At 42.3% G+C, this 16,615-nt stretch overlaps 1 protein-coding gene and 1 long non-coding RNA gene across 2 annotated transcripts in view; both read right to left on the reverse strand.

The window, feature by feature from the left end:
* Window positions 1-4,737, reverse strand: part of eif2b3 (eukaryotic translation initiation factor 2B, subunit 3 gamma) — an 80,262-nt gene extending 75,525 nt beyond the window's left edge. The window contains exons 1-2 of the mRNA XM_062022877.1: window positions 4,408-4,737; window positions 1,083-1,246 (exon numbers count right to left, since the gene is read on the reverse strand). Coding sequence (XP_061878861.1) covers window positions 1,083-1,230 — 148 coding nt within the window. The 5' untranslated portion in view covers window positions 1,231-1,246; window positions 4,408-4,737. The remainder of the gene's footprint in view (window positions 1-1,082; window positions 1,247-4,407) is intronic.
* An 8,447-nt stretch (window positions 4,738-13,184) lies between these two features.
* LOC133631370 (uncharacterized) overlaps window positions 13,185-16,615 on the reverse strand; it is a 54,630-nt gene continuing 51,199 nt past the window's right edge. The window contains exon 3 of the long non-coding RNA XR_009821455.1: window positions 13,185-13,486. This is a non-coding gene — a long non-coding RNA (uncharacterized LOC133631370). The remainder of the gene's footprint in view (window positions 13,487-16,615) is intronic.

The raw sequence follows: 16,615 nt of genomic DNA on the forward strand, positions 1-16,615 counted from the left end.
CAAGCAGGGAGGTAATGGGTCCCATTTTTATAGTCTTTGGTGTGACTCGGCCAGGGTTTGAACTCACAACCTACCGATCTCAGGGCGGACACTCTAACCACTAGGCCACTGAGTAGGTCAAAGTCCTCATGTGTCCAGGGACATATTTCCTTAGTTTATAAACATAATATACATTTAAAAATGTTGTGATGCCAAAAAATATCGACAAAATCATAGTAGTATCGACTAGATACGTGCCTGTACTTGATATAATTCAAGTGGAAGTTAGGTGTCGATCCACTAATGGCGTTTGTTTACATTTTAATGCCGGTGAGCTACGGTGTGTAGTGAAGCATGTTTAGCTATTCATCGTCCTCCAGGGATGATACTTGTAGGAAACTTACTTTATTTGTCGCCATGGAGACAAGGATTAGTGATTTAGAAGTAGCTAAAACACTGCCGACGGCGGATGGACATTAGCCGCTAGCAAGCTAGCCATGTCTTAAAACACCTCTTCCTGAGGGGGTTTCAGTGTAATAACTTCACCTTTATCGTTTGTTTTTAAGCCAAAATGCGTCCATTCTCCCTTTTCTGTCTACACACTGTGTCTGCTTGTAAGTACTCTGTGATTGTGTGCGACCAAACATGCTCGTCTGCTCGTAATCCAGCAATATCACCACGTGACTTTGACGTGGCCGCAGGGGGGTGCGGGACCGGTACTTTTCAGAGACGGTATCGTACCGAATATGATTCATTAGTATCGCGGTACTATACTAATACCGGTATACCGTACAACCCTAATATACAGTCTTCCATAATATATAGTAATAATGCAAATAACCATTTAAAAGTATACAAATGCACTCAGGTGCTGAGAGAGACGCACAGAGTGAGATGTTTTTCTCCCTGTTTGAAGCTGGAGATGAATAAACTCTGATTGGCGGACATGTCTGACACTCAAATGCCGGTGACGGCGGAAAAAGAAAAAAAAAAACTCAGCCTCTTGCGGTTATTTATCGCACTAATTAAAACCTCTGTGTCAGTTTGATGTCGATGAATTGTAGTCGCCATAGCCAGAGAAGCATTGTAAATGTAGTTCTCACCTTCAAAGCCCACCCTCTCCAACAGGTTGAGAGGGTACCACATGAGGGGCTTGTTGCCAACAGGTAGCATCGCTTTGGGGCTGTTGTAGGTCAGCTCAGTCATCCGAGAGCCCCCACCGGCCGCCATCAACACCGCCTGCAGCTCCATATTGTGCTCACAAAGGCTGCAAGACATGACAACTTCAATTAACAACTCTGAAAAAGAGCATTTCATATTCTAAATTGTGGTGGGCAATGCTGCACATTTTCCCAAACCAAGTAAATTGACCACCGGCATCGCTGAAGTTAAAGTTAAAGTTAAGTTAAAGTTAAAGTCCCAACGATTGTCTAGGTGTGGTGGAATTTGTTCTCTGCATTTGACCCATCCCTATGTTCACCCCCTGGGAGGTGAGGGGAGCAGTGAGCAACAGCGGTGGCCGCGCTCTGGAATCATTCGGTGATTTAACCCCCAATTCCAACCCTTGATGCTGAGTGCCAAGCAGGGAGGTAATGGGTCCCATTTTTTTTGTAGTCTTTGGTATGACTCGGCCGGGGTTTGAACTCACAACCTCCCAGTCTCAGGGCGGACACTCTAACCAAAAGGCCACTGAGCTGGTCAGCTGAAATTGCGACTTTTTCATTGTACAAACATCATTGAATTATTTCATGATTTTGCCTTATATGCCTTATATGCATTATAATCAGTATAACACACAAAACAAAGATTTTAGGCAAAAACCCACATATACTGTACATATTTGAGGACAATAAAAAAAACAAATATAGTAGACAAGTGAACACTATGGATGTTATACATCCATCCATCCATCCATCTTCTTCCGCTTATCCGAGGTCGGGTCGCGGGGGCAGCAGCCTAAGCAGGGAAGCCCAGACTTCCCTCTCCACAGCCACTTCGTCCAGCTCTTCCCGGGGGATCCCGAGGCGTTCCCAGGCCAGCCGGGAGACATAGTCTTCCCAACGTGTCCTGGGTCTTCCCCGTGGCCTCCTACAGGTCGGACGTGCCCTAAACACCTCCCTAGGGAGCCGTTCGGGTGGCATCCTGACCAGATGCCCGAACCACCTCATCTGGCTCCTCTCCATGTGGAGGAGCAGCGGCTTTACTTTGAGCTCCTCCCGGATGGCAGAGCTTCTCACCCTATCTCTAAGGGAGAGCCCCGCCACCCGGCGGAGGAAGCTCTTTTCGGCCACTTGTACCCGTGATCTTGTCCTTTCGGTCATAACCCAAAGATCATGACCATAGGTGAGGATGGGAACGTAGATCGACCGGTAAATTGAGAGCTTTGCCTTCCGGCTCAGCTCCTTCTTCACCACAACGGATCGATACAGCGTCTGCATTACTGAAGACGCCGTACCGATCCGCCTGTCGATCTCACGATCCACTCTTCCCTCACTCGTGAACAAGAATCCGAGGTACTTGAACTCCTCCACTTGGGGCAGGGTCTCCTTCGCAACCCACATACATAGTTATGGATGTCAATCTGATACTGGCCATATCCTTCACTGCTACCCTTTGATACTTGGATCGATCTCCTCACAGTATCAATCTGATACTGCCCATATCCTTCACTGCTACCCTTTGATACTTGGATTGATCTCCTCAAAGTATCAATCCGATACTGGCCGTATCCTTCACTGCTACCCTTTGATACTTGTAACGATCTCCTCACAGTATCAATCAGATACTGGCCATATCCTTCACTGCTACCGTTCAATACTTGTAACGATCTCCTCACATTATCAATCTGATACTGGCCATATCCTTCACTGCTACCCTTCGATACTTGGATCAATCTCCTCACAGTATCAATCTGATACTGGCCATATCCTTCACTACTACCCTTCGATACTTGGATCGATCTCCTCACAGTATCAATCTGATACTGGCCATATCCTTCACTACTACCCTTCGATACTTGGATCGATCTCCTAACAGTATCAATCTGATACTACCCTTCGATACTGGGATCGATCTCCTCACAGTATCAATCTGATACTGGCCATATCATTCACTTCTACCCTTCGATACTTGGATTGATCTCCTCACAGTATCAATCTGATACTGGCCATATCCTTCACTACTACCCTTTGATACTTGTAACGATCTCCTCACAGTATTAATCTGATACTGGCCATATCCTTCACTGCTACCCTTCGATACTTGGATCGGTCGCCTCACAGTATCAATCTGATACTGGCCATATCTTCACTGCTACCCTTCGATACTTGGATCGATCTCCTCACAGTATCAATTTGATACTGGCCGTATCCTTCACTGCTACCATTCGATACTTGGATCGATCTCCTCACAGTATCAATCTGATACTGGCCGTATCCTTCACTGCTACCCCTCGATACTTGGATCAATCTCCTCACAGTATCAATCTGATACTACCCTTCGATACTTGCATCGATCTCCTCACAGTATCAATGTGATACTGGCCTTTACTTTCACTGCTATCCTTCGATACTGGGATCGGTCTCCTCACAGTATCAATCTGATACTGGCCATATCCTTCACTGCTACCCTTCGATACTTGGATTGATCTCCTCACAGTATCAATCTGATACTGGCCATATCCTTCACTACTACCCTTTGATACTTGTAACAATCTCCTCACAGTATTAATCTGATACTGGCCATATCCTTCACTGCTACCCTTCGATACTTGGATCGGTCGCCTCACAGTATCAATCTGATACTGCATGGCCATATCTTCACTGCTACCCTTCGATACTTGGATCGATCTCCTCACAGTATCAATCTGATACTGGCCGTATCCTTCACTGCTACCATTCGATACTTGGATCGATCTCCTCACAGTTTCAATCTGATACTGGCCGTATCCTTCACTGCTACCCCTCGATACTTGGATCAATCTCCTCACAGTATCAATCTGATACTACCCTTCGATACTTGCATCGATCTCCTCACAGTATCAATGTGATACTGGCCTTTACTTTCACTGCTATCCTTCGATACTGGGATCGGTCTCCTCACAGTATCAATCTGATACTGGCCATATCCTTCACTGCTACCCTTCGATATTTGGATCGATCTCCTCACCCCAAATGCTCACTTTATGGATGACAGTATAGGGAGGTAGAGCACACATTGCAACAACTACTGTAAATACATACAGCCATCATGTGATGATCATAAATGCAATCTTACAACAAGCTGATGTAACAAAAAAGTCGTCGGGGGTGAATGATGAAATGTATTTAAGGAAGGTCTAACCTTTACAGCAGTGCTAACCGGTGGAAACGTGAAATGTACACGCCACTTAGACGACCAGATAAACATTGAACACATATATTTATTTACCTTTCGCTGCCTCCTAAAAACCCCCGTGAGCTCCCAGCAGAGCGAATGGGAAGAGATGGCGGACACGTGCAAGTGAACACACGGAAGTGAAGGCGCTGCTGTCAAAGTTGTTAGCACTTGGCTAACAGCTACCGAACAACAGCTGCTGGAGCTTTGCGTGTCGGATAACGAAATGTCAAATAATATCAAACCCTCTCAGACAAGCGACGAAGGAACACAAATGACCCAACCACCGAGTCCGCTAAAACAATAGCGTCACTCGAATGTTGATATCTGGGAGGTCGCGTTCGTTGTGAAGGTCCGACTGGAAAACAGGTCCACTGACAAATTGTTCCGCCAGAAACAGCAGCACTGCAAGTAAAAAAAACAACAACAAAAAACACTACACTAGTAGTATAAATTATAAGAAACATTGGACTACAAATGTCGTGAATATTACAATTTATTAATTGGAAAAACACGTAAAAAATAAATGTTTTCTGTGTGCTTTTTGACTGATTGATTAAAACTTTTATTAGTAGATTGCACAGTACAGTACTTATTCCGTACAATTGACCACTAAATGGTAACACCCGAATACGTTTTTAAACTTGTTTAAGTCGGGGTCCACGTAAATCAATTCATGGTACAAATATATACTATCAGCATAATACAGTCATCACACAAGTTAATCATCAGAGTATATATATTGAATTATTTACATTATTTACAATCGGGGGGGTGAGATGTGGAGGGGAGGGGGGGTTAGGTTTGGTTGATATCAACACTTCAGTCATCAACAATTGCATCATCAGAGAAATGGACACTGAAACAGTGTAGGTCTGACTTGGTAGGATATGTACAGCGAGCAGTGAACATAGTGGGTTCAGAAAGCATAAGAACAAGTATATACATTTGATTATTTACATTTGATTACTTACAATCCGGGGAGGTGGGATGTGGAGGGGGGAGGGTGTTAGTCCAGGGTTGAAGTTGCCTGGAGGTGTTCTTTTAGTGCGGTTTTGAAGGAGGATAGAGATGCACTTTCTTTTACACCTGTTGGGAGCGCATTCCATATTGATGTGGCGTAGAAGGAGAATGAGTTAAGACCTTTGTTAGATCGGAATCTGGGTTTAACGTGGTTAGTGGAGCTCCCTCTGGTGTTGTGGTTATGGCGGTCATTTACGTTCTGGAAGTAGTTTGACATGTACTTCGGTATCAGGGAGGTGTAGCGGATTTTATAGATAGGCTCAGTGCAAGTTGTTTTACTCTGTCCTCCACCCTGAGCCAGCCCACTTTGGAGAAGTGGATAGGAGTGAGGTGTGATCTGGGGTGGAGGTGTAAAAGTAACCTGACTAGCTTGTTCTGGGATGTTTGGAGTCTAGATTTGAGGGTTTTGGAGGTGCTGGGGTACCAGGATGTGCAAGCGTAATCGAAAAAGGGTTGAACGAGAGTTCCCGCTAGAATCTTCAAGGTGCTTTTGTTGACCAGAGATGAGATTCTATAGATAAATCTCGTTCGTTGGTTGACCTTTTTGATTACCTTGGTTGCCATTTTATCACAGGAAAGATTAGCCTCAAGAATGGAACCTAGGTATAGGTGACCTCATCTTTCCTGGTGATAACAATGTCACCCACTTTTATAGTGAAGTCATTGACTTTTTTAAGGTTGATTTGCGACCCAAATAGGATGGATTTCGTTTGACCTAAGTGTATAGATAGTTTATTGTCAGTGAGCCAGGTGCAAATACTACGGAGTTCAGCACTGAGGTTTTTTTCCACCTGTGGCTTGTCCTTGCCGGATACCAGCAGGTCATCCACAAACAAGAATAATTCACAGTCGCATGCTCATGACATGTCATTTATGTATATTAGGAACAGTAAAGGCCCTAATATACCGCCTTGGGGGACTCCACAGCTTACTGAGAGGGGGGGGACACGGTGCCGTTCACCTCTACCACCTGTTTCCTCCCCTCCAAGTAAGATTGCATCCAGCTCGATGAGGTTTTATCAAATCCGATTGCTCTGAGCTTATCCAACAGTATATCAATCAATCAATGTTTATTTATATAGCCCTAAATCACAAGTGTCTCAAAGGGCTGCACAAGCCACAACGACATTTGCGGAACAGAGCCCACATAAGGGGAAGGAAAACTCACCCCAGTGGGACGTCGGTGTGAATGATTATGAGAAACCTTGGAGAGGACCGCATATGTGGGTAACCCCCCCCTCTAGGGGAGACCGAAAGCAATGGATGTCGAGTGGGTCTGACATAATATTGTGAAAGTCCAGTCCATAGTGGATCTAACATATTAGTGAAAGTCCAGTCCATAGTGGATCTAACACAATAGTGAGAGTCCAGTCCATAGTGGGGCCAGCAGGAAACCATCCCGAGCGGAGACGAGTCAGCAGCACAGAGATGTCCCCAACCGATGCACAGGCGAGCGGTCCACCCCGGGTCCCGACTCTGGACAGCCAGTACTTCATCCATGGCCACCGGACCTGTGTCCCCCCCCCCCCCCCCCCCCCTCCACAAGCGAAAGGGGGGCAGAAGAGAAAAGAAAAGAAACGGCAGATCAACTGGTCTAAAAAGAGGGTCTATTTAAAGGCTAGAGTATACAAATGAGTTTTAAGATGGGACTTGAATGCTTCTACTATATGCTATAGCGTGGTTAACAGTGACAAAGGCCTTCTGAAGGTCCAGCATGACCATGCCGCAGTATTTGTTACCACTAAATGGGTAACACCCGAATAAGTTTATCAACTTGTTTAAGTCGGGGTCCACGTTAATCAATTCATGGTAAAATGTATCAATGTGTGAATATATAGCCACTGTGACAAAAAACAGAAATTATATCTTATATTCATGATACATAAGTGTTACTTCAGTGTTTTGGAATGTTTTTACACTTTCTCGTCTTGTTTTTCTTTCTTTTTTGTTGATGTCATTCACACAGATACAATGTGGTGTGAACAGACTAGCAGCCACCCAGCAAGTCCTATTTCACAGAGCTGAGACGTAACAGCAAATTGAGCTCGGGGAATGCAGCCTTGCTTGTGTTTGCTCTGGCCAGGAGATGAGCTTCACTGCCCGTTGCTGCATGGTCACCAGGAAAAAGAAAATAAGGGTGAGGTGGACACAAACTTTACATTGTATCGTTACTTTACATTGCACCGCTAGAATATAGATTAAAAACCATAATGAAGGCTGGAGGACCTTTAGGAAATGTTGCCAGAGACAGTCTTTTTGATAAATAACTAAATAAAGGGAATAAAAAATAAGAGGAGTTATCAAAATATGTTTCTTGGGAGTTCTGACAGTGGGAAGACAGTACCGTGAATAATAATAATATTCAGTCATGCAATAATCTGGATATCATTTGATTTGATGGCATCATATAATGCATCAACTGTCAGAGCCTGTTTTTACAGAGGGGTAATGAACTGCAGCCGCAAAAAATTAAAAGCCTTATATAAGTGTTATAATGAAGACAACACATGATGTAAGTGTCTATCTATCCATTTTCTACCACTTGTCCCTTTCTGGGTCGTAGAGGTTGCTGGAGCCTATCTCAGCTGCACTCGGGCGGAAGGCGGGGTACACCCTGGACAAGTCACCACCTCATCGCAGGGCCAACACAGATAGACAGACAACATTCTATATTAGTTGTGTTAGCCTACTTTCAAAATGACTTTAAAAGTCTTATATAAGTGTTATAATGAAGGCAACACATGATGTAAGTGTCTATATTAGCTATATTAGCCTACTATCAAAATTACTTTAAAAGTCTTATATAAGTGTTATAATGAAGACAACACATGATATAAGTGTCTATATGAATTATATTAGCCTACTATCAAAGGCTGACTCAAATCTTCATTGACAGAAATGTTGTATTTTAATTTTTATTCAACACATTTTTGCAACATTGGAAATCATTAGTAAAATGGAGGCTTCTCACAGGATGAGATAACTTCTGGAAATTACTGGCTCAGAATGGCCAAAGGTATAGATGTGTGTGTCCAAGTTAAAAGAAACGGCAGGCTGTCTTCTTCCAATGGCTTTATTACAATCTGTGCAAGCTGGGTAACGTTTGCTGTGGTCTGGAACAACATGGCACACAAACAACTATCATAAATGCAGCTAATATTACATACAGATAATGTGTCATGAGACATGCAGAAATAAATTAAATACACAGAGGACAGAAGTAAAGGAAATTAAATGAGCTCAAATATACCTACAAACGAGGCAAAATTATGCAATATGTGCATACAGCTAGCCTAAACAGCATGTTACCATCGATTAGCTTGCAGTCATGGATTGACCAAATATGCCTGATATGCACTCCAGCAAATCAAAAAAACAACAAAGTTCACCTTTTTGCATTACACACACAGCATAAAATGTTTGGGGGACAAAATGAGACAAAGAAGGATTAGCATAAAACACGTCTTTCTGTGGCAGCATCAGAGAACGTTGTACATGTAAACAAACTACGGTGAGTTCAAGGACCGACGAAATTAGTAGGACAAAACGGCGCTCGCCAAAAACTGTCATCAGTGAAGCATGTTTCATATAAGCAGTGGGATTTATAACAATTAGGAAGGTTTGTGTCATGTTTGTCCTACACAAACCTTATTTAGACAAAAAAAAATTTTATTTTCTTCATCTTTATCCATTTTCACACATTTTTGAAAGAGGTCCAGGGAGCCACTAGGACGGCGCTAAAGAGCCGCCTGCAGCTCTAGAGCTGTGGGTTGCTGACCCCCGGTCTAAGTGGAGGCACGTAAATAAGCCCGCCCACAAAACGACGCATCCTGAAGAGAAATTCAGACAGCGGCTTGAAGATGGTGTGTAAAACATATTGTGTGCAAAAGAAAGAACCACCATGACATGTTATGTTTTACACTGCCATTCAGAGTGTTGTGTATTGGAAATAAAACTTTGCATATTCCTCAACTTTTTTACTTTATTGTCAACGTCAAGTCTAATAATGCACAACATCTGATTAAAAAAAAACAAAAAAACTACACAAAGGTTTTCGCTAGTGTCCTTGTTTCAACCGTATTGTGTGTAACGCCATCGACAACAATGGAATTTTGGTTTCGAGATAAATTCCTGCTGGCCCCACTATGGACTGGACTTTCACTAATATGTTAGATCCAATATGGACTGGACTTTCACAATATTATGTCAGACCCACTCGACATCCATTGCTTTCGGTCTCCCCTAGAGGGGGGGGGGGGGGGGGGGGGGGTCACCCACATATGCGGTCCTCTCCAAGGTTTCTCATAGCCATTCACACCGACGTCCCACTGGGGTGAGTTTTCCTTGCCCTTATGTGGGCTCTGTACCGTGGATGTCGTTGTGTCTTGTGCAGCCCTTTGAGACACTTGTGATTTAGGGCTATATAAATAAACATTGATTGATTGATTGAATGCCCTGGTAGTTTGACCCTAGTTTAGGCTCAACGGGGCGTGTCCTGTCTAGTTTAGGCTCAACGGGACGTGTCCTATTTAGTTACAGCTATGGCTAAATGTACCAAGCAGAAAGTACGATAGCCTTTAAGGGGAAAAACACATACTGAATATCACTCCACTTCAAAAGTTTAAATGGTTAAGAGTTAGTGAGTTCTAAGCATTTTAGTTGACATAATCAACAACCTCGATTTGTACAATTCACTGATAAAGATGTGTTGTTGACGACTAGTCGTTTATTACAATTTTAATTGATACACCACCAGGAATGTTCATGTTTACACTTTTATTTCTATTGATTTATATTTCTCTGTAGTTATATCATTTGTGTAATAAAGTAATATAATTTGTTTCTCAGTAATTTATGTTTCTTTTGTTACAAATAAATTTAACATAATCCATCCATCCATCCCTCTTCCACTTATCCAAGGTCAGGTCACGGGGGCAGCAGCCTAAGCAGGAGGCCCAGACTTCCGTCTCCCCAGCCACTTGGTCCAGCTCTTCCCAGGGGATCCTGAGGTGTTCCCAGGCGAGCTGGGAGACATAGTCTCTCTACCTTGTCCTGGTCTTCCTCGTGGCATCCTACCGGTCGGACGTGCCCTAAACACCTCCCAAGGGAGGCGTTCTAACCAGATGCCTGGACCCCCCCATCCGGCTTTTTTCGATGTGGAGGAGCAGCGACTTTACTCTGAGCTCCTCCTGGATGACAGATCTTCTCACCCTATCTCTAAGGGAGAGACCTTCCACCCGGCGGAGGTAACTTGTTTAGGCCGCTTGTACCCGTGATCTTGTCCTTTCAGTCATAACCCAAAGATTATGACCATAGGTGAGGATGGGAACCTAGACCAACCGCCAAATTGAGAGCTTTGCCTTCCGGCTCAGCTCCTTCTTCACCACGACAGACCGATACAGGGTCTGCATCCTTGCAGACGCTGCACCGATCCGCCTGTTGATCTCACGATCCACTCTTCCCTCACTTCCGATCAAGACCCCAAAGTACTTGAACTCCTGCACTTGGGGAAAGATCTCCTTCCCAACCCGGAGATGGCACTCCACCCTTTTCCGGGCGAGAACCATGGACTTGGACTTGGAGGTGCTGATTTTCATTACAGTCGCTTCACACTCAGCTGCAAACCGATCCAGTGAGAGCTGAAGATCCTGGCCAGTTGAAGCCATCAGGACCACATCATCTGCAAAAAGCAGAGACCTAATCCTGCAGCCACCAAACCGGATCCCCTCAACGCCCTGACTGCACCTAGAAATTCTGTCCATAAAAGTTATGAACAGAATCGGTGACAAAGGGCAGCCCTCACTGGAAACGGCTCCGACTTACTGCCGGCAATTCGCACCAAGCTCTGACACTGATCATACAGGGAGCGGACCACCACAATCAGACAGTCCGATACCCCATACTCTCTTAACACTCTCCATAGAGTACATGGTCGAATGCCTTCTCCAAGTCCACAAAGCACATGTAGACTGGTTGGGCAACCTCCCATGCACCCTCAAGAACCCTGCAGAGCTGTTCCACAGTTCCGCGACCAGGACAAAAACCACACTGCTCCTCCTGAATCTGAGGTTCCACTATCCAGCTTAGCCTCCTCTCCAGTACATTTGCATAGACCTTAAAGGGAAGGCTGAGGAATGTGATCCCACCATAGTTGGAACACACCCTCCAGTTCCCCTTTTTAAAGAGAGGAACCACCACCCCTGTCTGCCAATCCAGAGGCCCCGCCCCTGATGTCCATGCGATGCTGCAGAGTCTTGTCAACCACGACAGCCCCACATACAATACCAGATTTTAAAACCAAGTCCCACACTCAGCATCAAACTCAAAGGTGTGATCAAAAGCAATAATCATTTGACCAGTCGATTAATCAGAAAAAATCCTGGCTGATGAGTCGACTATTAGAACAGCTGTTGTTGCAGCCCTCAGCTGCAAAGCTAAAAATGACTAGCAATGTGTCATTTGATTTGAATACACTTGAAGTGTACTCTCACAGTTCTGTCCTTCATTGTGTTTATTATTCTCTTATATGCCACCATAGACTCTCTGGATATCTGTGCCCCTAAAAAAGGTTGAATATATTTGCAAGATGCATATTCCACTCAGAGTTTACAGAAATGACCGTCGACTCTCGCCACATTGTGTTTCACAGACAACGGCTACACCACGTCGCAGATTTTTCTCTTTTTTTTTTAGAAGCATATTTGCCAACATTTTTGCCCTAAATTAGGCTTTTTCAAGCAAATGTCTAAATTAACTAAAAAAATATCTCTATTACAGTACTATTGTCCGCTGGATGTGACCAAAGCAATCAGAGCGCACTGTTCAGTATCGTAGCCACTGATTGGCTCAACCTCCAGGCAGCATTAGTACAGTGTGTTCAATTAAAAGAGTGTAAAGGTGACTAAAATATGTTATTTCATGTCTAAAGGGCTCTCATAATGTAAACAAATACTGTATATTTAGAAGGTTTTAAACAGTATGTGTATATTTATGTATGTATGTATGTATGTACAGTAAATGTATATGTATAGTATGTATGTATGTATATATGTACAGTGAATGTATATGTACAGTATGTGTATATGCATGTATGTACAGTGAATGTATATGTACAGTATGTGTATATGTATGTTTGTATAGTGAATGCATATGTACAGTATGTGTCTATGTGTGTTTGTACAGTGAATGTATATGTACATGTATGTTTGTATGTACAGTGAATGTATATGTACAGTATGTGTATATGTATGTATGTATGTATGTATGTACAGTGTATGTGCGTGTGGAGCCCCATTTCCTTAAAACGTGTGCTGTAGTCTGTCTAAGGCGGCCTTTGCCAAACCTTCATACAGTCTGATGGAGATTTCCCTGAGATTTCCATGAGGAAAATGAGAAGCTGCCATTTGTGCAGGCTGTCATCATGCAGCTAATTGATCAATCAAAGACAGCGTCCAAGCAAAAGACAAATAGAGAAGTGTCTGGACGCAGTATGACTTGTAATGGAGTCCTAAGATTTCCTCCTCCTCTCCTGCTTGGCCCTGCTGCAGCATCTTGTAAATCATTCTCCATTCAGCCAAACAAGATTAGCTCACTTTGGATCATAAACATTTTCCCTGCAGACCACCCAGCGGGTGTTCAGAGCTGAGGCAAGAGCACTACACAAGGCTACACGAACACGTCCAAATGTGGTCTTGCACGCACACATTATGTACATACTGTATATGTTGCGCTGCCAGCGCCCCGTGGTTCCGCACCGCTGCCGTGGAAACCCCAAAATGTCGGAGAAGAAGACATAAAAGCCAATCATAAAGATGTCTCATGCTTGTTGGCAAACAGCAGTTTATTTAGCTCTAAAAGACATTCCCTTTGAGAGGTCCGTTCATTCTAAATAGCTGTTCAATGTATCCTCCACAAACCTCCTTTTGTTTTTGCACAGTAAAAGTCTTTCATTTGACCAACACCACTTCTGATAATGTTTTACATCACTCACCAAACCGTCCACACCTTGAAATGGTGTCTTTTCTCCCCTTTTTGATTGCTCTCAGGTCATTTTCTTGCTTGGTTTTCTGCACACGCAGGAAGGACCTGTCAACCAGGCCTGTGTCAGAACCTGGAAGAATCAGTCATGGATCTGAAACAGGGGAATGTTTGGCCACACTCATTTTCAACTGTGAGCACTTATATTTCTGCATTTGAAAAATGGTGCTCTGGTTAAATTGAGTCGCAGCTTTTAAGAACCATTGGCTATAACTTGAAATCATATTTATTTTATTTTGCATGTAGAAAGGATGTTGATGGAGTACTGTATATCAGTGTTTGACCTGCAATTCAAAACACAATATACTGTGCATGTCTACTTTATGTCATTATTGATTTTTGTCTCCGACTAGAAAATGGATGGATGGATGGATAGCCCCAATGAAATACTGCTTTATATTAATGATGCCATACTCAACTCTTTGTATTACTTTCTATCCATTTAGTCAAAAACCCCATCACTCATGTATATATTACAGCACGCCACATAGGTTTGTACAAAAAAAACTTATATTCAACCTAAATACATTTTTATAGCATTCCAAAGGTTTTGTGTGTGGTCCTGTCTGCAGTGTGAGGTTTAAGGTGAAGGTGTGTGTCTGCTTATTTTGTGCGATAATCAAAGCAGAGGAGTAATTTATCATATATATAGTTGCAGGCCAATTCTTCGTTTTTTCAGCTTCAAATTGCACTGAAAATATTTTTAAAAGAAACTTATTAGAAAGTGGTCCCATGGCGCTATCTGCATGAAATAAAAAGAGTGCTGCAGCTGTAATTGTTGATTAATGTGTACCACTTCATTAAAAATATGCTTAACAACCGTGAGAGAGACCTGTCGTTATTGATTTATTTTTCAAATAAGCATTTATAGGATACTTTATTGCTGTCTCAATTTTTTTTTACGTTTTTCACCATTTTTTGGGGGACTCGGAACAAAATCCCTGCAAACTGTACTGCGCATGCTCTCGTTATCCGCTCTTTTCAATGAATTCATTGTAGTCGCTGGATGGGTGGTCTGCATAGCGCCAATAGATTCGTTACTTCTTCTTATCAGCAGGGCCGTTACCAGGATTTGGCAAATACCGAGGTCAAACATTGGTGGTCCAAGAGGAGCTTTGAAAGGCTGAAATCGTGGGTATCCCAGCACCATATGAATAATATTACCTTCAGTAACACAATGAACTATCCACTTTTTTCATTATTATGCTGAACAATTTTTATTAAAACATAAGTTTAAAAACTTTCCAACATTTCATCTCTGACTTTATTTAATGGATTTATATTATTATTTGGACCGGAGCAGGAGGGGATAGAAAGAGAAAAATAAGGAAGACAGAGGGGGAAATTGTGAGGACAAGAGGGGGATAAGACAGAGAGACAACAACAATAGCAAACACAACAATACAACAACAACAACATAAACAATAGAACAACACTAGAACAACATCAGCAAATAGGACATGTACTTATATGTCCCACCTTCTACCTTCCTAGTCACGTCCGTTGTGTCCTTGGGCAAGACACTTCACCCTTTGCCTCTGATGGTTGCTGGTTAGCGCCTTGCATGGCAGCTCCCGCCATCAGTGTGTGAATGTGTGTGTGAATGGGTGAATGTGGAAATACTGTCAAAGCGCTTTGAGTACCTTGAAGGTAAAAAAAAAGCGCTATACAAGTATAACCCATTATATGATAGTAAAAGTGATATTAAAGAAGCAGTTAGTAAAATAAATAATACAGAAATTACAATTTTTCTTTTTTTTTTCATTTATTTATTTATTTCAGGCAATGACATAAAAAAAGTACAAAGTTGACAACACATAATAATATAAATTAATATAGTGCAAAAGATAATGTACAGTATGTAATGCATGAATGTCCAGTTTTGCCGGAAAGGGAGTGGGAAGAAGATAACTTATTTAATCCCACCCAGAGTTCTCCATTCAGTGATTACTCCATTGAGTTTCACTGTTACTTTGTTTGAGGATTATAATACAAATGTTGTATCATAGTGGCATTACCACAGGTAACAATAATTATTACACTGTAACAATAATTTGTATCAACAATGTAGGAAGAATGAATATACCAACAATGGTAATAGACAAAATACCAACAATGGTAATAGACAACATATCAATAATGGTAAGGAAACTTGAGCACATGTTAACACTTTGAGACAGAGTACAACAGCAGGTCAAATTAAAGACCCGCATCTGTATATTTGAACCAGACCCAATGTTTGTATAATAGTTTAAATCGATTAATAGTTTGGCATTGCTTGTGTTGTAAGTCCAGTTTGTTCCATAATTTTACTCCGCATACAGACACACAAAAACGTTTACGAGTGGTTTGAGCTCCCAGCAATGAGAAATATTCAAAGTGACAATGAACATAATTACACTACAAATGGATCAATACAAATACCAATAGAAATAGTACTATTGATAATGAATAATAACAATAATTACCTCTATTATCAACAATACATTTGTTTCAAATGCAACAATACATATACGTAATGATATCTAGAGATACAAAAAAAAGGAGATAAATGGAGGGAAAGAAAGAGAAGAGCTGGTCCGTAGTGATGAGAATGGCTTGATAGCAGAGCTAGGAGAAGTCTATCATCAGTGTGTGGTTCTGTAGTCACTGGTGTAGAGGAAGAAGAGCAGTAGTGCAAGCTAATAATAATAATAATAATAATAACTGCTATAGCAGCCGCAACATTAATGCTGCCACAACGATGACTCTTGCTGGTCTACTGCCTTCGGTAATGGCACACTTCCCAAATTATGTGGGCTCTATTGATAACCTCACTAACAACTTTGATGACGCCCTGCGCAAAACCATTGATAGTATAGCACCGCTAAGGCTAAAAAGGGCCCCTAAAAGGCGCACCCCATGGTTTACTGAAGAAATTAGAGCTCATAAATTATCATGTAGAAAGCTGGAACGCAAATGGCGCGCGACTAAACTTGAGGTTTTCCATCAAGTGATAGTTAGATAACTTATAAACGCATGCTTACCTTAGCTAAAGCTAAATATTACTCAAATCTCATCCGCCTCAACAAAAACGATCCTAAATTTTTGTTTGGTACAGTAGCATTGCTAACCCAACAAGGGACTCCTCACAGTAGCTCCAACCACTCGGCAGATGACTTTATGAATTTCTTTAATAAGAAAACTTAACTCATTAGAAAGG

The sequence above is a fragment of the Entelurus aequoreus genome, linkage group LG16 (genome assembly GCF_033978785.1).
Source record: "Entelurus aequoreus isolate RoL-2023_Sb linkage group LG16, RoL_Eaeq_v1.1, whole genome shotgun sequence".
Lineage (NCBI taxonomy): Eukaryota > Metazoa > Chordata > Actinopteri > Syngnathiformes > Syngnathidae > Entelurus > Entelurus aequoreus.